This window comes from Perna viridis, chromosome 8, assembly GCF_037379345.1.
Source record: "Perna viridis isolate PV_CMFRI_1.1 ecotype Kerala chromosome 8, ASM3737934v1, whole genome shotgun sequence".
Lineage (NCBI taxonomy): Eukaryota > Metazoa > Mollusca > Bivalvia > Mytilida > Mytilidae > Perna > Perna viridis.
In genome coordinates this window covers 26,736,651-26,759,262 of record NC_142452.1, presented here as the reverse complement: position 1 = coordinate 26,759,262, position 22,612 = coordinate 26,736,651, and the positions used below count along the sequence as shown (strand labels likewise).

The window sequence follows — 22,612 nt, the reverse complement described above, 5'->3', positions numbered from 1 at the left end:
TGAGTACGAAAACACATTCCAAAACAAAACATTCCTATTGAAAGCTTAGTACAGTATATCAGCAATTTGTGAATCTCCTACTGAGTAGGGGTATAAAATTCATATGGTTGAACCTGATTTATCTTGGACAATAAGCTTAAGTCATTTTTTCCATTAACTTTCCAAATTTAATGTTACTCAAAACCCCAATCTATAATGGTTCAATTTCTATTGCTCATGCAGTGCTCATGCCCCAATCATTCACCACTAACAACTTTATGCATACTTCAAACTTTCTGCTGCAAGATGGAATCATTAATCAATCAGAAACTCCTCAATTCTGATTTAAACAAATTATATACGAGAGAACAATGGGACCTGTCTAAACCAAACCAGTAATAAATTGGAAACCTGCAACACATGAAAATGTTTCACATCAATTTCAATGCATTTTGAATCTTATTTGAAACCCAATGAACTATTAAAACTAAATAAAAATGATTCAGCCAAAATGGTTGATTTAAACAGGTTTCACTGTATGTAAAATACCATTTGTGATTCCAATAGCTTGCTCCATCAGGACATCTCCACAGCCGGGACATGTCCCTACAGCTACATAATACTCCTTGATGGTTGAATGTGAATCATGGAATCCCTCCCAATACGAATGTAAAACCTTAGTCTCAGTCTGGAAATCAATATCTTTTATGTTCCCCACCATCTGGCTCTTTTCTCCATCATAAACATGACCTGCTGTAGGTGGTGTAGTATCTACCCTAAAGGCCCACGATGTAGCAAGGGTAGATAATCCTGCTTTATTGAAAGCCTGAAAAAAGTATTCTTTGTGCAAAGATTTAAATCTAAATTTTGTTCCTGTAAAATGGTAATGCAAAAACAGATTCTCACAATAGTTCTGAATTTTTCAGGAAATGAGTGCTAAAATACCTAATAACCATTCAACTACCGATATGTAGTTCAGGCCCAGACTCACAAGCTTGAAAAATTTCTTAAGTCTCAGACCATACTTAACTGTTTGTGACACAAGGATACATGTATTTTCAGGCTTAAGAATTGTTCAAGTTTTGTTGTGTGGAGGCATAATACTTATTTATGACTCACTTTTAGAGAAGTGATTTAGCAATCAACAGGAACAGGACATTCTCTACAAAAATAGGGGTAAAGTTTAATTTACACATTTAGGATCCTGTCTCTATATGAAAAATAGTACAGTCAAACCTGTGTTAACGACCACCTGTATTCAGCGACCACCTGTTTAATGTGACCTAATTTAGGTCCCCCCAATTCATTTTTCTATTATTTTTAACTGTATTAAGCGACTCCCTGCGTAACGCGACTAGCGACCGTATTATTCATGTCTAAATGGTTAAAAAACCTGACTTACGCGAAAGTGGAAGTGTTCGAAAACCGGAAGTAAAGTAATTTTAAAACAAAAAATTCCGTCAAATTTACGAAAATATCCGGAAACTCGCGGAAATAAATACTGACGTATGAATAATAATCAGTTAAAAACAGTTGTGAATTTAACGAACTTTTAGGTATTGACAGCACCGTAAGCACTTGTGATACAAATGAAATAAATTGGGAAATGTCAGGAAATGATCTGCTAGACCACTTCAAATCACAGGACAGCGACAGTGGTAGTGATGACAATGACGACAATATGAGTGATGCAGCGGCCCCAATATCTAAAATCGAGGCCAGTGACTTGTTCACCAAGCTTAAGCTCTTTGGAAAACACTTAGGCTCTTCAATGTTTTTAGAGAGCATCTGTAAAGCTGAAGATGAACTAAATATACTTTGTGCAAATCAATGTAAACAAATTAACATAACAGATTTTTTTGCAGCTGAGAGAAACTAAAAAAAAATTTTATCATGTTAATAATGTTTTTTAGTTTTTAAACTTTTTATTACCTAAAACACTTCTTTAATATTGTTAAATGCATGTTTAATTTTTATTAATGTATCATTTTGTGTTTTATTTTACAGGTGCAATACATGTACATGTATATATTAAAGTTATCATGAAAACGTTTGTCTTTAAAGTGTTTTTAAAAAATCCTAGATGTCAAACCTGTATTAAGTGACCACCTGTCTTATGTGACTTTTTTTACCTACTCCCTTGAAGGGTCACATAAGACAGGTTTGACTGTATGTTACACTGATGCTTTCAACATGTTCAACCATCTGATCAACTCTCATACTGTCATAGCTAGATGTAGTAGGGGAGGTAACTGCTCAGGGTTACAGGAACAGTTAAAAACTATCCATACTGAACCTATGAGGACAGAATGAATATTTTGATTTTAGCTATAGGAAGGTGTTAGGTTTACCCAGGTTCATACTGCAATGAGAGTTACCTCCCCTACAGCACATAGTTATGAACCCCTGTTATTATGTGCATCTATTTCATTCTCATGATTCTTATAATTATAAAACTAATCTTTCAAGTCACAATTGACAAAGGCAGCACTATCACATACCCTAACATTGATGTAGTAGTAATGCCCATTTTTTAGACTAAGAGGACTGTTTCTGTCTGTCAGACCACATTCATCTTCCTCAACTTTCACATATGGCATCATATCGACGTAACCAGGTTCAGAACCAATAGACCATAAGTAATAGTCTATACCACTCTCTAGATCAATAAAAACACCTTTCCAGCTGTAAATAAAAATCCCAAGTCATTATGTTATAGCTAAAATCTAGAAAAAAAGTTTTTATATGTAAATGCAGATATCTTAAACCTACCAAACATAAACTTCCTATAAGTTATATTTATTTTTTCTACCACACATCCCAGACATGAAAAAATAAATTAGTAAAGTGTTTTCAAATGCAGAGAAAGTTTAATCTTGATACATAGGCTATCTATGCATCTTTCCTATGCAATCAGTTTTTATAGGATTGGAAATTATAAGCTTAAATCATTAAGTTTTAGTTTCCTGGCATCTCTTTCTTGAATAGTTTTTACAATTTTATAGCAGAGCTATGTTCTAGTAGAGCTATGTCTTCTTTTCTCATTTTTCCCATAATTCTGACATGTCTGAAGTAAATATGTTACACTATTCATATTTTTCCCTGATTTTAAATTTATGGATAAAACTAAATGTTTTTTTTTTTTTGCTAATACTTGATCTTACCAAGGATCAATTTCAGTTGTTGATGTTATATGTCTGTTTGGTAGTACTATAGGTTTGTTGGTGGTAGCAGGTGGTGTGTAGTCTACAATGATAGGCTCAGAAACAACCTCGGTAACTCTGCCAGCAAAATCAGTTGCTAAAAACAACATGGAAAAATCTTAATTATGTTTGATCTATATTTATATACAACTTACCAGACAAATAACCAAACTACCTGACAATCTATTGGTAAATGTTTTGTTAAGTCATTAGCACTTACTAAATATAGAATTAACTTTATAATTAGAAATGTAATCAGTTGTTAAATGACATCAGCATAGGCACAGGGGAGCCGTCTCCCTCATACTTCAAAATTTGGTTAATCTAAAAAAAAAAAAAGACTACATATCACTAAAGTGGGCCACAGTTTATGCAAGGTAGCAGTTCCTTTTTTTCAATTTCTGATGCACCTCTGATCACTAAGCTCTAAACCAAATTAATATGTACAGATGAGGGGCTACAAGGATATGAAGAATCCTTGAAATAACTGATAACCATTTTTTTACGTCTGTTGTTTATGTCCCATAACCACAGATAACAAGATTTTAACCTAAGTTGTATAGGGTAATTTTAATGGTTCAGTCAGTACTTTCAATAAACTTCCCGATAAAAATTTAGTTTCCTGTAATAGTTTACTTTTCAGCTCTAATACTTTAGTTTCAAATAAAATGGATCCGCTGTTTCTATTTATTTATTCCATGATTTTTTACTTGCACAGAACCAGATTAAAGACAGAATGTTAAAATTTTACAATATTCCCAATTTATACACCAACCTTTCAGTGTAGCATAGTACTTGTAACCATTTTGTAAGTTGAGTCTATGAAGAGATTTGTGCTGTATAACACCAACATCCTCAAAAGCAACAACATCATTACCTCCACTGGATGTACCTAGAAAGAGGTGTAATATTTATGAATAAAAATCTGAGGAGACAATACATTGAAGAAATTTATAAAACGGACAGTTCCAGTGAAACAAAACAAAATACATGGTAGAGCATAAAATGAAACTAAAATAAAAGAACAGCTAAAATTTGTCTTTCCATGAAAATAAAAAAAGCTTCGCCGTACACAGCAAGATATGATCAAAATGTTTAAAACCTGAACAGTCGGATATGGCCCCTTTGACCCCTTAATAACGGAAAACTGTAAGAAATATCTGAAATCTTATTGAAAAACAAAGGCAGGCATTGGATGAGGAATCCAATAAAAATCAATTTCAATTTCATCGAATGTTCCCTTTTTTCAGATCAGTCCATCAATTATTTAGTCTCACCTATTCCAACAGTGTAAGCCTTTATACCAGATGGATGTGGTCCATTGTTAAACTCCTCAACATCTTCAAAGCCGTACCAGTTAATGAACATATCAGTGTTTGATGTCTGAAAAATAAAAAAAATAAAAAATTCTATCAATTGATATACCAGTAACTAATTCTGTAATTCAAAGCTGTTAGAATTTTTTTCCTTGACAGAGAAATTCAAACTAAACAATGTAAAGTCTTTGTTACAACTGAAAAAAAAAAAACAGGCATTAATTTCTTTAGTTCTAAGACACTGCTCTTATAATAAAATTTAGGTAGCTAAGCCTTGACACATTGAATTTCTTTTGACAATGGAATCACTGTATTGGAATGCACCAATATCTGAATATCCACCACATTAACAACAAAAAATAAACAAAACACTTTCACGTAATCAACAAAATTAAAGTTAAGAAAGTTTTATTCTTTATCACTTCAAGCTCTTTATTTTTGTTGCAAACTACATGTACTTTTCTGAAATTTTCTACAAGAGATTCCACTGGGTATTATAAATTATACAGTATATAATACATGTACGATCTATTTCACTTCATACCTGGTAAAATTGACCAGGGTTATGGCCAACCCAGAGACTACCAGCCTTTGGAGGAGTCAGGTCTACTATGATACCATCACTACATGCATTAATCTCTGGTAAATCCTGCAGCCATTTCTCATTTTGAATCAGTGCTCGATCAGCATGGACACATACAGTATATCTGGTTCCATGAATTAGTTCATTGTGTTCAAACTTCTCATTCATAAATTCTCTTACTATTTAAATATAGATAATGTTCTAATGATCAAAGAATTGGATATGATCTTAAATGCAAATCTTTACTGTAAATTTATTAATTTTTGCAGTAGCTAATGTTTGTGGATTCTATCAAGTTAACATATTACCAAGAACAGTATCAATGTTGATGGTTTAAGGAGGTAGACCTAGGGCAAAGGAAATAATTCTTGAAATCAATGATACGTGTCATCTTGAATTCAACCAAAGCATATCAAGCATTCATTTGAAACAGAATGAAATCAATTGAAAATACTTTGATGATTATATGAGATTGATGGAAAATGCTGAAAACAAACATTCCAATCATTTTCATGATTTGTGTCCCTTACTTTAGGCCTACCACCTTAAAAGATGTCTTAAAAATCATTTCAATACAACTGATTTTCATGCTTTTATTTCTGTCCACTTGGTTAATTTTGTGACTTTGCTCCTTCTTACTTATATTATAAAAGAAAAGGAGTTCAACATTTAATTATGCAGGATTTTTTTGTTCACAAAACCAGCAAAATCAATGGCTCGCATAAAAATATTGGTTTCAAGTATTTAATTTTATATATAACTAAGATAAGTATCCAAATAACAAAAAAAAATATTAGAAAATCACTTTTATAAAAAATGTTAATAGTTATTTCTATTTTATTCCAAATTTAACTGATTGCATAACAAACAGTCAACCAATAGAAAAACCGCAAGCTGGTGATATGACAGCTAAAGCAAATTTAATTTTTGAGACACATCATTCATCTTATACTACTTTCATTTTCTGAAACTTAAAAAAAACTTCAGTTGAAACAATACTGCAAAATGTACTTGTTGCATTAACGTTATAAACCTAATGTATATAGTGAGGTATATGTAATATAATTCATAGGGCACATACTTTCCTAGACAAACCTTTCATAATGCATAGATAATTCCTTCAAATTACAAAAATACCAATCATACAGATATCGCTAATTTCAGTAACCTGTACACATGTTTGATGGAGTAAAATCAAATGATTGGTTTTGTAATTGAATAAACCTGTTCAGTTTACTGCATTATTATATCCAGAGATGATTTTAAGAGGTCTACAAACAAAGCGGAAATTGGCAAAATCAGAGGTAAATATACAGTAAAAAAAAATCATAACAGTAAAATCCAGATTAGAAATAGCGGAATTCCTTTTAAAAAGTGGAATACTTATACTGTGAAATTACTTTAATTCGTGGATACCAACTTTCGTGGATTAGAGAAGATACACAAGTTTGTGAATTCTTGAATTCATGGTTTTGAGGTTTCAGTATACACATCAATGGAAATTTCTTTTTCGTTGGTAACCAAATTTCGTGGTCTGTCTCACCCTTGAAAACCATGAAAATTGATACCCTACAAACAAGAGAACTTTCACAGTAAGTACTTACTTAATTATGATTTCAGGTATCAAACTCTCCTATTTGTAAATGAAAACTGTCTCCCTCCCCATACTTACCGGTTGTTCCACATCTAATAGCATCAGGTATACAGGGATCCTTGAGATTCAGCTGGTTGACCTGCTTGTAGTATGTAGTTACATCAACATTCTTAGCATCAATAATGGCATATTTATAATTGCCATGTCTTAATGAAGGCCACACTGCAGAAATAATGTTTTTGTATGGTGTGTAGTCTTTATCTGGTGTTGGCCATCGAGCATTTTCCTCTAAATACACTGGAAGCCCAACTCCATCTAAAAATATCAACATAAATAAAATCAATAGAACTGAAAACCTGTCATAAGTAGACATCATACCAGCTTCAATGCATTCTGAATCTGTGTAAACCAAACACCAGAGTATAGCTAAAACCAAACCATTAATTCAGTCCTGTATATATAGAGTTTTTCACTGTACCACCCTGAGCAGTTACACCCCCCCCCTTTTACAGCATCCAGCTATGGTTGATTGAACATGTTGAAGACATCATAGTGTAAAATCAACCAGTCCCGTCTTCTCTAAATTTTAAACTTTGAATGGCCTTAGAATATTATGTTTTACCTACCCTGAACAGTTACGTCCCCTACTACATCCAGGTATGACAATGTGAGGGTTGTTCAGATGATTGAACATGTTGAAGACATCCTAGTATAAAATTAACCATTTCCCTGCCTTCTCTTAATTTTATTATGACACTAAAAACCAAAATATTAACTTTGAATGGCCTTAGAACCATATGTTTTACCTACCCTGAGCAGTTACTTCCCCTACAGCATCTATGACAATGTTAGGGTTAATCAGTATAGGGTTGAAGGCATCACAGTCCAATATCTCTGTTGATACTACTGAGGTCAACCTAACAAGGTTAAGTCCCCTTATAGAAAACCTTTTACAGCGAGAGAAATCCATCTCACCAGTCAATGTCAACTCAAAGTTGATCTGGAAAATAGAACCATGCAAAATATGAATAGTATATCTTAAAATTGAGCTGTGCTAGATCACCACCTTAAGCTGAAAAATGAGATCTTCATGAACAAAGGTGAAAGAAAACTAAAGGCCTTGTCTTCTTTTTTTTCTGCTTGAACCCGATACTGCATAAATTAACCAGTAAATGGCTAGTATGTTGTGTTGATTTATAGTGAACAGTTGGTATGGTGGGTTAATTTTACTATAACATACAAAAAATATTTGTTCAATGGTGGGACAGTTTCATGAGATGATGAAATTTGTGGATGAAAATTGTGACCTGATCTGGGTTGTAGTTGATAGTTGGTAAATACTCATTTTGGAAGGTATGACCAATCAAAACTGGGTCAATTTGCAGATATGTGAACAGCTAGCTAATCATAACCATTAGAATCTTCTGAAATTTTTTTAAAAATCTCAGATTAATAATGTACTTTACTTTCTTAATCAGTGGCTTTGTGGAACTCTTGTTTTTAGTTGAAAAATTACATTTCCTTATTTGTCCATAAAAGAGTAATCAAAAGAACCAAGATTCTAGCAAAAATCAAAAGAATGCAGTCCATGGACAAAGACCAGACATGGAAAACTGACACTCACAACAAATAACATAATATAACCAAAATAATATGTACAAAGTAACAAAAGTAAATGAGCAACTCAGACTCCACTAAAAACTGGGAACATGGACCAGATGCTCCCGAAACATAAGCTTCATTTAAATTTATAGAACATTTCATCATGATCAAATGCATTGAAATTCTACAATACTTCCAGATGGAAGGGCAGATATTGTATCTATATGGACCTATTCCTTTAAATGTTAAAGAGTAATCAAGGGAACCAAGGTTATAGCGGTAATCAGAAGAATGTAATCCAGGGACAAAGACCAGACATGGAAAACAGACATACACAACAAAGAACATAAAGTAACTAAAATCATAAATACAAAGTAACAAAAGCAAATAAGCAACTTGGACTCCACTAAAAACTGGGAGCATGAACCAGGTGCACCGGTAAGGTAAGCATCCTCTGCTTTTCTAGGGAGTTACCTGATCTCCATTAGTAGTAAAAGTCACCAGATTCGTCCAAGTGGTATATGTTTGGCCTACAACAGAGTTATCTGTGATGGCCCATTCATACTTCAATATAGCATCATTTTTCTCTGTTACATCCTCAATATCAGGATCATAAAACTTGGTGAAGGAAACAACAAGCTGAAAGGAAACATTTATACTTTCTATGTTATTTTTTAAAGCATATTTTGGATACTAATACATATGTCTACAGCATTTTTTACTATGACAAAACAAAAATTTCCATCAAATAGGAAAAGTTCATTTAACAAATAACTTTGAATAGGTATGTGACATTCAACAATAAACAGCTAAAGAAATAAAATAAAGGAGAACATATTTTTTCACAAGACAGACAGACAGACAGACAGACAAGAAGGAAGTAATATGTTCCACTACTAAGGTACCTATTAGTACTGTTTATTGGGTATCAAACATCTTCTATGGAAATTTTGTTATTTTTATGTATTTTTTGGCAACAACAACGAAAATTGCCTGAAACCCCATCTTCCTAAATAAATCTGGATTTGTGTATGTAACATGCCAAGCTCCAAAATGTATCCAACCCATTCTAGTGGAGTAGTGGCTAAAGACATCTTACTTATAGGGACTGGAAAGTAATTAAAATGTAAGAAAAAAGTTAAATTACTTTATGTGACATAATCTGAATGTCAAACAACTTTGATTAATATATTGGCAGGGCATTTTAAAAGGTCTGTCTACAGTATTTAGTAAGAAAGGAAATGAATGTCTGAAGCTGTGTGAAGATTTATGTCTCCTTAGATTGTCTTTGGAAATGGTAATCAATATAAAATATAATTGGTTGACAAAAGAAAGTCTTAGCATATCAGCTTGGAATGATAGCATTGAAGTAATGTTCAGTAGTACTCTAAATGTACTTTACACCCATAAGAGGTTTTTCTTTCATGGATTGAAAATTTCATGATTAAGGTTGAAAAAAAAAAATTGTGATTTTATTTTCAAGAAATGAAAGGTTTGTAATTGCATAGAAAGCAGTTATTGTATAAGAGCAATAACTCATAAAGTTTTTTGGATTAATAATTCAATTGTTTTTATTTTTTATTCCAACATCTGAAAATACAGCAAAAATTAATTCACTGCAAAAATTATTCATTTATATTCAAACCTGTCTCGTACATAATTAAGTGACATCACAATACAAAAGGGGTCTTTATAATACAGAATGATTTTACATAGAAAGCACTTCACAGAAATATATTTAAGACAGGATATAGCTAAATACAGGTGCTCCATAAGAAAGGCTTTTGATTGTATATAGTATCAAAGGTAAAAGTTCACTAACCTTTTCAGCACCTCCAGTTTCAGTTGTATTGAGATGATTAATTGATATGCTCCCACTAACTGGTGGGTTAGCCATCACCATGACACCATTTGTTTTGATTGGGTCAAAGCATATGGTTTTGGCACAGAGTTTCAACGATATACGGTACTTTATACCAGGGCTTAGTGTTAGGTCATCAATGCTGACATCAAACATGGTGGAGATGTGGAAATAATCCTGGTATGTCGTCCACATATCTAAAAAGACAATTTATGTAAAATATGTTTGTTTGCATGACTTCTGACCACAATTTTTTTTAATATGCTTAACAATCATCTTTTCTCTGGAAATTACTAATACAAATATTATAATAATGTTCTCAGCCATAAACATTTTTGCTCTGGATCTGGGCTTATAGAGGTAATTAATCTCTTAAAATATGTGGAGAGATGAAATGTTAGACACACAGACAGACAGACTGATATAAAGTGAAATGTTGTACAGTATATTACTTACTACCAACACCTGATCTTTTCTCTACAGCAATAAAAGCATCAGTCGTATATCTTTTCATATCATCTGGTACAGTCCAGTATGCTTTCAAGGAGTTCAGTGACATCTGGACATCTACTTCTTGTGAACAGTCCATTCTATTGTCCTTTATGGGAAAAAAATATGATATGCTCATGTAAGACAATTGATAATATTTACTTGGACCAATGCATTTACAATAAATGGCATATACAATTATGGCTGGCGTTATAAATCTGTATTATATAATTATGGCTGGTTTGTTGAATCTGTATAATATAATGATGGCTGGTTTGTTGAATCTGTATTATATAATTATGGCTGGTTTGTTGAATCTGTATTATATAATTATGGCTGGTTTGTTGAATCTGTATTATACAGTTACAGTTGGTGTCTTGCATAAAGCAGAGGTTGTCACCTGAGCACCTGAACTCACCCCTAGTCATTATTGGGGTTCACATTGTTTTTCTGTGCTTCTTTTTATTTCATAGTTTTCTACACTTTGTTCTTTATACGTTGTCTAGTATGTTCCATTGGTGTTGTCATTTCTAAGCCTTATTTGAACCTTAATCTGCATTGCTACACCTTTTTACAAACCTCCTTGTGATGTCACCCAATGTTTGTCTATCAGAGAACATGCAGTATGTAAGGTTACCCAAAGGCTTGGGCAAAGGGTATAACCTAACTTTTTTTTCAGGAAAGATATACCATTGTGTCACACTTGAGGTTGCACATGTTGATGTGCTAGGTATATCCCCACTCATAAAGAAAGTCAATACTGGACAACAACCAAAATATTTCCGGATTTAAGAAAATAAGTGAAAAAATTATTTATAAAAATAACCTATTGACTAAGGGGGTTTACTTAGTCATGCCTTCATGACTGTGTGGAGTTAGTAACAACCTCTACTAATATTATTTTTTTATTAAATAGTACATAACAGACCATAAAGAGCAACTGTTATACAGAGCATGGAAGCAGTTAGTAAACCCTAAATGTAACTACTTACTTCCTCATGATGATCAACACCAATAGCTATAAAACATAAAAAAAAGACATATAGAATTATCAAATTTAGAGTGGGAATATGTAAAATGTAATCACAGTTTATTTTCATGTATTCTTTGTATGCATTTTCATGTTTATTGCAACCTAGTGTATCTTATTAGTATTTTTTTCATTACATTAATTCACAGCAAAAAATCTATGAGTTCTTATATATATGTTTAAAATACATGAAGAAGTTCTAGAATGGAAGTAGGAGGTTTACACAATTTTCTACTGTATATTTTCATCTTGTTAACCCAAGGTTTTCCTCAAGGTAGACTGAAGCAACTTATATAAACAAAAACCTGCATAGTGTGAATATCTCTCTTTCTGAATATACCCTGAGTGAGTTATTTAATACTATAATCAGTCAATTAAATCATTTAGATTGGCAGCATTCCTCTTCTTCTACCTTCTTTTAAACCAGCTGAGGCAAATGTTATGATGACCCAAATGAAGTCAACCATATTCATATTTCTCACATTACTAATCAATTACTCTTTCAACCTGCAGAAACTTCATCACAAAAGCTTAAGACTAATTCACAATACTCAGATACTTACTGGTCATATTACATGGTATCCCATCATAGATCATCACCCCTGACAACGTATCAGACTCTGTTACTATGGTAACCCCATCAGAAGTAGAAGTTGTAGTACCAGCTACACTAACAGCGGTAACAGTAAAGTAATATTTCTGTAAAAATATAAAAATACTAAAATTAAGCACTCCAATAGATATATATTTTTTTAAATGCACTTATCTTATAGGAGTCTACCGAAAAGAAGTATGTACACATGCTATGGCAATATATGCATTTGACTTCAATTACAGACATTTTAGACCTGGTTATCAGGTATATTGTAAACAAAAAAAATTCACTTCATTTCTTTCCATGAGTTCCCATATTACAACCTTTTGCCAAGGTGAGCTATTTCTCAATATTACGTTTTGCACAGGTGAGCTATGTCTCTATATTACAACCTTTTGCGCAGGTGAGCTATGTCACTATATTAAAACCTTTTGCACAGGTGAGCTATGTCACTATATTACAACCTTCTGGCCAGGTGAGCTATGTCTCTATTGTACAACTTTTTGCCCAGGTGAGCTATATGTCTCTAAATATATTACACTGTACAAATTCTACCTGATAAGGTGTAAGAGTCAGACTTGTTTCTTGATGCATCAAAACAGAGCCAACATCCTTTGGTGCTACCACATCACTGCCACCAGATGTCGTACCAATACTGATCTTATAGGTCACATCTAAATGTGGATGAGCAAACCCAGACCATCTTGCTGACATTGATGTTGTTTCTGTCTGAAAATCTTTGTCTTCTATGTCCTGAAATCAAAATAAGATTAAAAAGCTATGATTCATGGATATCAAAACCTGAAATGAAGTACATGCAAATTATACATATTCAGAATCATTATAAACATCAAACTGAGTATGATGGATTGAAATTAAGCACAAATCTTTGAGTTAATATGGCCCTTGATTGTATATAAATGAAGAATATATTGGTCAACAAACATGGCGTCTAGTTTTTTTAAAAAAAATACTAAATTTTCAGAATGGAGGATGTCAAGAAAGATTTTATAAATTGATTACAAACAGAAATTTTTTAAAAATGTCCATCTCTTATTTTTGTAAACTGATGGCATCAAAATAAATTATTAAATTTCAAAGTTTACCTCTCTGGATATGAAAGATATTAGTTCCTATAACTCAAAAAACTATGAAATAAGTACTTTCATTTGTGTATATAAAATTTTATAGTTGAATGCCTAAACTTCACTTGAGAATATAAGTTTCCAATGGATTTTATTTACATTTAACTAATTAAACAAAACAAAAAAGCAAAAAACAAACAAAACAAAAATGTGTATTCCACAAACACAATTATTATTAGCCTAGTTTATTTTGTTCTTACTATCACAAAAATAAAGATATTGTAAAATGAAACTAAGGATGGTGTAAGTCATATTGTTATGAAACAAGTCCATAAAAAAAGCTACAGAACAAATGCAACCCATAATTTATACAGACATACAGACCTGCAAACATAATGACCCACATAACCCCAAAAAAAGCCCATAACTTCAATGGACATAAACATGAGCTGAAAACGGAAATTTGCGATTCTAACTATTGAAATCTCAGAAACTTTTGCATGCATTTATCATTGCAACTTAAAGTAGTCATCATTGACTAAAATATAATTATGTTGTACAAAAAAATCAATACTGAGAAAAAAATCCCACACTATTCAAATTTACATTAACATATATTGTCAAATTAACAAAAACATTGAAATAGTTTCTGAACTTTTATCTGTTGTATATACTACAGTGAATATCTTACCTTCACATTTTATTAATTTCCCATTCTTTCACAGACAGGACATAATTTATTGGTTATAATGTTACGAATTTTCAGGGACTGACTACTACTTTTTTGAGAGACTTGTCATAGCACATTTTTGTAGCAGGCAAATTTCACTTGCCCAAAGTAAAAGTTAGATTGTTCTCTACTAATAATCCATGCTGAAAATTAAAAAAAAATAAGTTGTCCATCAGGAAGGTATGATTGAAGTTTTCCTTGTCTCAGAATGCCAATTTCACTTGTCCCAGGCAATAGGACAGCCTTTAATGTCATACCCTGATTTTGAAGTTCAAAATATTTGAGTATAGGAATAAGGCAGATTCACACATACTTTTTTCTTAAATCTTTGTATTGTCTTAAAGCTTTCAACACATCTACAAAACAATATCCCTTTTTAGGATAGTGAAAAAAGAATTGATTATTTAAAATTTGTTAGAAATTACTCAAAATTCCCACTTCCTCTCTTTATCACACGATCATAGTACCCTCAGTATTAAGCCAAAAAAAGTAATAGTTTTGTTTCCTGCTACCAGCAATAAACAAATATGGTAGGTAGGTTGGGAAACTATTTTATTTTTCAAAAATATTTTATGTTGAATTAATGAGAAAACAATCTAAGCTTACAGTCCTTGCGCCAAAATGGCAATAAAATGTTTAGGGTAGGCACAAAAAAAACCTAGGGTGGGCAGGGTAGCAGGAAACAGACATATTATTTGTTTTGGCCTTAGTAATAAGACTGCTTCCTATCTGTGTTGAATGCAATTAAGCATTACTGGGTACCTACCTGATCCATAGACCTATATAGACCTATCATTACCTCATGCATTAACTAAACTAAATGGCATCAATCTTAATTTACCTTGTCTACATTGTCCAGAGGTCACACATCAGGTCCTGAGGCCCCTTAGACCCTTCTTAAGTTAACTACTATCTATTTGATAAGTTTGCTACTAAGAGCTATTTGCTATTCCAATTAAAATTCTGACTGATCCTACAGACCATGCTATTAAATAAATTTGAAAACCATCATGTCTAATGTATTAGTTAAAACTTAATTTGAATTGTAACAAGCTTTCTGACTGGTCAGTTCTCTTGGAGTAAACCAAGTTATTTTGTATAACTTGCTTTGGAACTGGAATTGTTAACACTGATCGTCCTGCACAACTTGAATCAAATAATCCCCCCCACCTCCCACCCCCCAAAAAAAAAATGTTTTCATAACAATTGGAATTGAATCCATTATGAATTTTAAAAATGATGAGAAATGATTCTAATTTTTCATAGGTTACATAAAATAACAGTCAAGCAGTTTATCAGTGTAATCTGCTGCAAAATAAGTAGTTTCATATAACCTGTTAAAAAATTAAAAGCATTCCTAAAATAGAAAAAATGCCACTGACATTGCATTGGAGGCACCTAAGAATATGTAAGAAGTTTAATTAGAACAGCCTTTACTACAATAAATAAAATACATCAAACCAAATTGATTGGCTGTGATTTCATACCATAATTGGGACATCTGATGGATTGGACTGCAGCAGAAAAACTTACATTATTACAAAACAAACCAATATAACATCAAATTATAAAAAACTTGTGCATCAATTATACCTAGAGAAACTCTTTACTAAATTATTCCAAGTTGTCCACAATTTCTGACCAGCTGAAATTGCAATTAGTAAAAGAAAAATTGACTTTTTGCATTCAATTCATGATTTGTGATTTTACTTTGTTGAATTATTATCTAGTGTAGCTCATACATTTGGAAATAAAAATATGACAATTCTTATGAAATAGGTAAAACTTATTTTGAAACTAGTGTAGTTTTTTTTCACAATTAATAGATATTAGTTTTAGAGTCATGTTTTCCAGTTTTTGGAGTCTAGCTCATACCTGTGTGTCAATATCCAGAACAATCCCTTCTGCTGGTTTCTGGACATCATGGATGTAAGGGTCTGACGTCTGTATCTTGACCAGTCCAGCAGTATTCCTCACTTTAACAGTCATATAGTAAGTGTGATGTCCATGTAAAAACCAATCCAACTCTGTTATATTGACTGCTGTACAAAGGGGTGGCGTGGCAATGGTGCAGGATGCCCCAGACTGAACTGGTTTAAAGGTCTGTACGTCTGTAGTATACTCTGAGTGACCTATAAGTATTAGTAATTTAAAACTAAATGAAGATCATGTACTTTGATTTCCAGGAAATAATTTTCTTGATATAAATGATTGGCATATTTAAGTACATTTTAAAGAGGTAACCCTGGGGTAAGGGACCTGTCCCTTGAAAATCAGTGATATGTTTGTATCATATTCAAATTTACTAAAGCCTATCAAACAATCATTTGAAACAGAATGAAATCAATCCAAGCTACTTTGATGCTCACATGATCAAGATTTATGCCAAATGGTTTACACAAACCTATCAACGATTTGTACGAGTTATGCCCTTAACCTAGATCACTAGTTTTAGGTAATCAATCTTAATGGTTCACAACACTTAAGTGTATCCACTACTTCACCTTGCTAAAATTCAAAACCATCCGTAGAAATAGGGCATTAATGGAACATTAAGTTATACCCTGCTATGTAGTGGTGAAAAAAGAGGTATGGCAAATGTTAAAAAATGGCCTAACTTGAAAACCACAAATTTAACATATAAAGTATTTTATGCTACTATACAACTGTCCAAAGCTTATAAAGAATCAATGATCCTTTCTCAAGTTAACATCTGGAAACTTGAGGGACAGACAGACAGACAGATAGATAAGCACTTTTTTGGAGCATATCACCTAATAACCTCATCACTAAGTGGGTGGGGTGAAAAAAAGGCAAACTTAACCTTAAAATGATTTTATGATATTAACACATGCTACTTTTTTCTTTGGTGCAAGGAAATTTTTTTAAAGAGTTTAAATAAATGTTTCCTTACCAACAGCAAATTCATAGTTCATATCAAAAAGTTCTTCAGTATCTACAAAAGAGTTGGCTGACCAAGATGCTACCAAGAATCCACTCTCCAGGGAAACAGAAATGGTACCAGTAAAATCTGGTGGTGTGGTGTCCATAAAACATGGGCCAATAGACTGTAAAAAAATTACTATTGACATTATTTCATGATGCAAACAAAATAAGACTTTTCCATAAATCAATCAGACTTAAATGTATAGAAATTTGACATGTAAAATTGAGTAAATAGGTCAAGGTTGAAATTTGCATTATTTTTTGTGAGTGTTAATTTCAGAAGGAATAAAGAAATGTGAAATCATAGATAATAAGTTCATTAATATACCAGTATATAATGGAAAACATGCTTGTGAAAGTATTAGCCATAAAATAAAATAACAAGGAAATTAAATCAATATCCTAAAACATAAAATGGGTCAAAAACAGAAATGATAGAATTTTTTTTAACAGGAAGTAGATGTCTGACTGGCCTAAAATCAGAATCCACAATATGGGACCCATATCTGATGCTGAATGTCAAATATCAAGAGGCTGCAATTAGTAGTTGCTGAGAAAAGTGTTATGAAAATAATTTTCCCACCCACCCAACCAACATTCACATACTATAACCTGATTTTTACTATGTAAAAATTCTGCCAATATCCACAAAAATAGATTGGTCTATAGTTGTACCCAATATCATAGAACCATGTGACCAAAAGTTAACCAATGAAGATTATCCTTTCATTAAATATTTGTACACAGATATAAAGTAAACTTACAGTAATTCCTTCTACGTTAGATTTACTGATAGATTTGATGATGATATAGAACTCCGTAGCATCAGGTATGTTAGTATGCATGATGCGATGGTGGGCATGTTGTTTTGATGATTCAAATGCCATCAGGTCAGGAGCAGAACTGCCAGTTGTGGACGAGAGACCTACTTCATAGTCAAACACCTTGCCTGGGATGTCTATTGGCATCCATGATATCTCCATCTACAAAATACACAGCTGCATAACTCAAGATTGGTTAATCAGTTTTTTTTATTAGAATTCAGACTTCTTGTGACTCTGTATCTGTAATTTCAGACCAGGTATTATCATGTAGGCAAAGTCATGCCATAATATAATAAGCCTTAAAAATAAAAAAATCAGAACCATGAAAAACATGTCAAAATTATAATATCTAAATGTCATGTTCTCATTAAATAATATCTTTGCTACATGTATACTCAAAAATTAACTTTTCAAGGGCAGATAACTCTTTAAATGGTTTGTTTTTTACTGTTCATCCTATAGAAAAAAGGATCAAAGACAGAAATGGTACAATTTTGTTAAAAGGAAGTAGATGTCCGACAGGCCTGAAATCAGATCCCACGATATGGGACCGTACCTGATGCTGGATAACAAATATCAAGATGATGTGATTAGTAGTTGCGAGAAAAGTGTTATGAAAATAATTTCCCTGCCCACCCACCCACCACCTGCCTGCCCACCACCATTCACTAAACTATCACCCAATTTTTACATGTGAAATTCGACCAAAAATGCCCAAATGTTGCAGCTTGATAGAAACCCAAAATATCATAGACCAATGAAGTGTAAAAAAAACGAACCATTCAATAAATATTTATACATGAAAGCTTCAAATGTCAATGATGCCTGATTTGAAAAGATCAGTACTTCAAAATTCCACATTTTACAGTGACTGGGATAGTATTCAGCATTCTTAAACACAGATATATTAAAACAAAATTATCCTCAACTTACCAAAGATGATTTTGACAGTACTAGTCCAATGCTAGAACGGGAACCAGTAGAATTGGTACAAAAATCAGCTCCATCAACTGTTATTGATGTTCCGTTCTCAAATCTCTTTATTGGAAATAAGTCAAGGTTGTCCAATACTGTTGCTTTTGTCCTATTAAAAGAAAATGATGTTGATAAATTCTGGAATGTACCAATAGCAAGCAGAAAATAGTTCTAAATTAGTGTTAGGGAACAAATGAATCAAGCAGCTGTCTGGATGCCTACAAAAAACATCAAATATTTAAATTATTGATGTTTAAAATTAGCATTAAGTATTTTCTCATTGGAAAGTCATTGGGTTTCCAAATGAAACTTTCTAGTAAAAGATATTTGAGGTGAAATGTTGAAGAAAAAACAGAGTTAGCTCCCTTCAATAGGATATTTCAATCCATTTCACTGATAATTTCCCACAGCTAGAAAGAAAATTAGAAACCTTTGGATAATTGTGTATTCTTAGCAGCATAAAATAAATAAAGCATGTGATCTTACATTCCATAAAATCAGTCCTAATTCATATTTTTAATTGAGCTACTTAGGTTTTTTTATCAGTTGACTTTATGGTGTGGCCCCTTAATGTCACAGGTTTAAATAACAATTGAGATATATTAACATCAGGCAGACTAATATATGATAAAGTAAATCCCAGAAAAATTAGCAAATGTCATGAAAACTAGAGTTTTTATACGTACAAACAATCAGGAGTAGAATCTTTAATAGTTCTTCTATAACGATCTGAATCAAGAATATAGAAATCTGATTGGTTAACATCAGTCACAAGACCACCAGTGATGATGGCATCAGAAATTACAACTTCCTTCACTCCGGGAACAGTGCTATCAATTGTAACCCCATCAGAGCAGACTGGTTCTGAGGGATCCAGTGCACGATTGTATGCTACCACAGTAAAATAATAAGTACCATCACCAGGTGCTGTTTCTGTGCCAAATGTATTGTAAGTTTCCACTACCTGAAAAAAACATTGATCATTACTCAATGATTTGTGTTTAGGTTGAAAATATCCAGATTTTACAACAAAATAGCTGTTATTACGAAAAGATATAATTTGGTAAAAAGCAATGACATTGATAAGACAAAAATGAAGTTTCACACTATGGAAAGAGTAAGCATACATGCTGGGGAGACACTTTCGCTTTTCCAGTAATTGTGATGAATTAAAAAATATAACTTCCAGATACTGATCAAGACAGACAAAAAATCAAGGGGCTTTTTGAGATATAAAAAAAACAAAATCTTTATTTCTTTCCATTACACCAGCAAAAATTTGGTGTCTTCCTTTGCTCAACAATAATTGTTTTAAGCACCTTTGGACACAACATTTCTGATTTCAATGACCTTAACTAATTTATATATCATTTTTAAACTTACTTTAGTGTCATTTGCCAGGTCCAAACCAAACACAGACTTATCAGCACAGCTTGTATTTACATAATACTGGTAGAAAAACACACCACTTTCCCTATCAAAAAACTGGTCCCAATATGCTTTAAGGTCTAGTCCTTGCTGGTAGTCTACTTCAGGGTTACCAGGTAGTCCATCATGAACCACACCAGCATGTGGAGGGCTAATATCTACTGTTATCTGTCAAAGTAGAAACATCAATGTCACTGGCCGATCCAGGGGGAAGTGCAGGGGTTGGCACACCTTCTTTTTATTGGAAAATTTGTTATTTTCATGTGTAAAATTGATAATTAATGGCAAACTTCTTTTCAAAGTTGTTGGGTCCACCCCTGAATGTCATTAAATTTCACTGATACTTTCTAATTTTCAAGAGAAGACCAGCATCAATGTCAAGTTGGTACATTGTAATCATCTTCAAGAATAGAAATGCTGAACTATAAACAAAGTTTTTGTTTATGGATTTTGTCAAATGAGCATATTTCTGGATATAACTTTTTAGAGTGAATTTGAAATACTGAAATTTTGTATACAAAATCCATTTCAAAGGTAATATTTTTAATGCCTATTACTAAGAGAGTACTTTAATTCGTGGATACAAATTTTCATGGTTTTGGAAGGAAGCACAAGTTTGTGGATTTTTGAATTCGTGGTTTTGAGGTTTTCAGTATACACATCAATGGGATTCTCCTTTTTGTTGGGAACCAAAGTTCATGGATTGGCCTACCCATCCAAACCATGAAAATTGGATCCCAACGAACAATAGTACTTTCAAAGTATTCAATCACAAAAAATAGTGAAAATTAGACCAACAGGTGTATGTTTTAAGTATTGCAACAATTGTGCTTGTACGGTTAAACCTGTTCAGACTGAACCTCTTCAGAACTTGTTCAGTTTACCCAGGTGTTTGGTTTACCCAGGTGTTTGATTTAGACAGGTGTTTAATTTACCCCGGTGTTTGGATTAGACATGTGTTTGGTGTACCCAGGTGTTTGGTGTACCCAGGTGTTTGGTTTAGACAGGTGCTTGGTTTAGACAGGTGTATAGTTTACCACAGTTCAAAATAAATTAACACTGAGATAAAGGGACTTAATATGTGTCTGGTTTAGACAGGTTTTTTTTATTATTCAGAGTTCAATTGAGACTGTTTTTACCATACATTCTAAGAATCCAATTTTTTCCAAGCTACACAAACCTTTTTGGTCAGGACAGTTTGTACCAGAGCCTTGTTTTTCACAGCTACTTCAATGTAATAGTCAGAATCATGCACACCTCTGTCTTTCCCCAGGACCAGACCTCCATGAGCTTTGATCTCAGGTTTGACTTGAAAGTGTTGATGGAAACAGCCCATAAATGGGGTACAGTAACAGTTAGCTCCCCTAGGACTTGATCCATACTTCATGTTACACTCAGGCAGGTCCTACAAAGCCACAACTCATGTTAACATTACAGATGATGTGATTACAACTATAGTGTGTATGTCCTGAAAAGGAAGAAAACATAAAGAAATTTTTCTTCACTTTTTTTTTGCACTTTGCAGAACTTGAACACTTATGCATTTTGTATACCTTTTAATGTATGTACGTATTATTGCCTGGCCAAATGACATCTATCATATAAATATGTTAAAATAAGCATTTTAAGGTTGCATTTATAATGCCTCTATATTTTTGTATTAATTAATGGAACTACAGAGTTCCAGTTTTGTTATTTGTGAAAAATGTGTGATTTGATTTTAATTTGAAACCAAACGTTATAAAATAAACGAAGTTACAGGAAGTTAATGTTTGTCAAGATCTGAAACTAAATCTAAGGATATGATACATGTATATCATAAAAGCTTTTGTGAAATTATCCTCCTTTCCATTGAAAAGGGGAATAAAAATTTTCTCCCATTCTAAGCTGGTAATTATAAATGCATGCAAAATTTAACTAACAGACGGTGATCAAAATTTTCCCCCATTTTACATTTCAAAGTTTTCTACAGATTTCATTGTGGAAAGCAATGTTCCTTAAGCCTATTCTTTATTTAAATCATCTCTCCACTCTCTATGATAAAATTAAGGTTTTATCATATTTGCCAAAGCTTGCATATAGAAAATTTCAATTTTACCATCCAAAGTAGAAATACTGTATGTATCAGGAGGACACAAGTGCAGATTTAACAAAACAAACTCTGCCTGTTTTATTGAGCTCTGATAAACATGATAAATACAGTAGACTTACAGCAGCATTTCCTTGAGCAACAATATCTTCATACCCATGTTGTACATATGTCTGATAGTTATCATAGAGCTTCCAGTACACTGTCTCTAGACCACTGTGGTAATCATAGGCCACCCATTCAATGCTGAAAAGGCAAATAGAACCATAATTAATCATAGAGC

The 22,612-nt window shown here is 32.7% G+C and overlaps 1 protein-coding gene across 5 annotated transcripts in view; it reads right to left on the bottom strand.

Annotated features, from left to right (window-relative positions):
- The window catches only part of LOC148610031 (uncharacterized), a 75,601-nt gene that overhangs the window by 17,636 nt on the left and 35,353 nt on the right, over window positions 1-22,612 (bottom strand). For 4 of the 5 annotated variants that reach the window (XM_088541926.1, XM_088541928.1, XM_088541930.1 and 1 more), the window contains exons 14-36: window positions 22,452-22,575; window positions 21,421-21,645; window positions 20,196-20,408; window positions 19,499-19,776; window positions 18,771-18,921; window positions 17,778-17,996; window positions 16,982-17,135; window positions 15,943-16,199; window positions 15,555-15,581; window positions 12,808-13,005; window positions 12,221-12,356; window positions 11,620-11,645; window positions 10,595-10,736; window positions 10,100-10,335; window positions 8,752-8,916; window positions 7,486-7,675; window positions 6,754-6,990; window positions 5,043-5,260; window positions 4,460-4,565; window positions 3,958-4,074; window positions 3,144-3,279; window positions 2,481-2,664; window positions 529-805 (exon numbers count right to left, since the gene is read on the bottom strand). In XM_088541926.1, the coding sequence (XP_088398052.1) occupies window positions 529-805; window positions 2,481-2,664; window positions 3,144-3,279; window positions 3,958-4,074; window positions 4,460-4,565; window positions 5,043-5,260; window positions 6,754-6,990; window positions 7,486-7,675; window positions 8,752-8,916; window positions 10,100-10,335; window positions 10,595-10,736; window positions 11,620-11,645; window positions 12,221-12,356; window positions 12,808-13,005; window positions 15,555-15,581; window positions 15,943-16,199; window positions 16,982-17,135; window positions 17,778-17,996; window positions 18,771-18,921; window positions 19,499-19,776; window positions 20,196-20,408; window positions 21,421-21,645; window positions 22,452-22,575 (4,016 nt within the window). The remainder of the gene's footprint in view (window positions 1-528; window positions 806-2,480; window positions 2,665-3,143; window positions 3,280-3,957; window positions 4,075-4,459; window positions 4,566-5,042; window positions 5,261-6,753; window positions 6,991-7,485; window positions 7,676-8,751; window positions 8,917-10,099; window positions 10,336-10,594; window positions 10,737-11,619; window positions 11,646-12,220; window positions 12,357-12,807; window positions 13,006-15,554; window positions 15,582-15,942; window positions 16,200-16,981; window positions 17,136-17,777; window positions 17,997-18,770; window positions 18,922-19,498; window positions 19,777-20,195; window positions 20,409-21,420; window positions 21,646-22,451; window positions 22,576-22,612) is intronic. The other variant, XM_088541931.1, reaches the window with a different exon arrangement.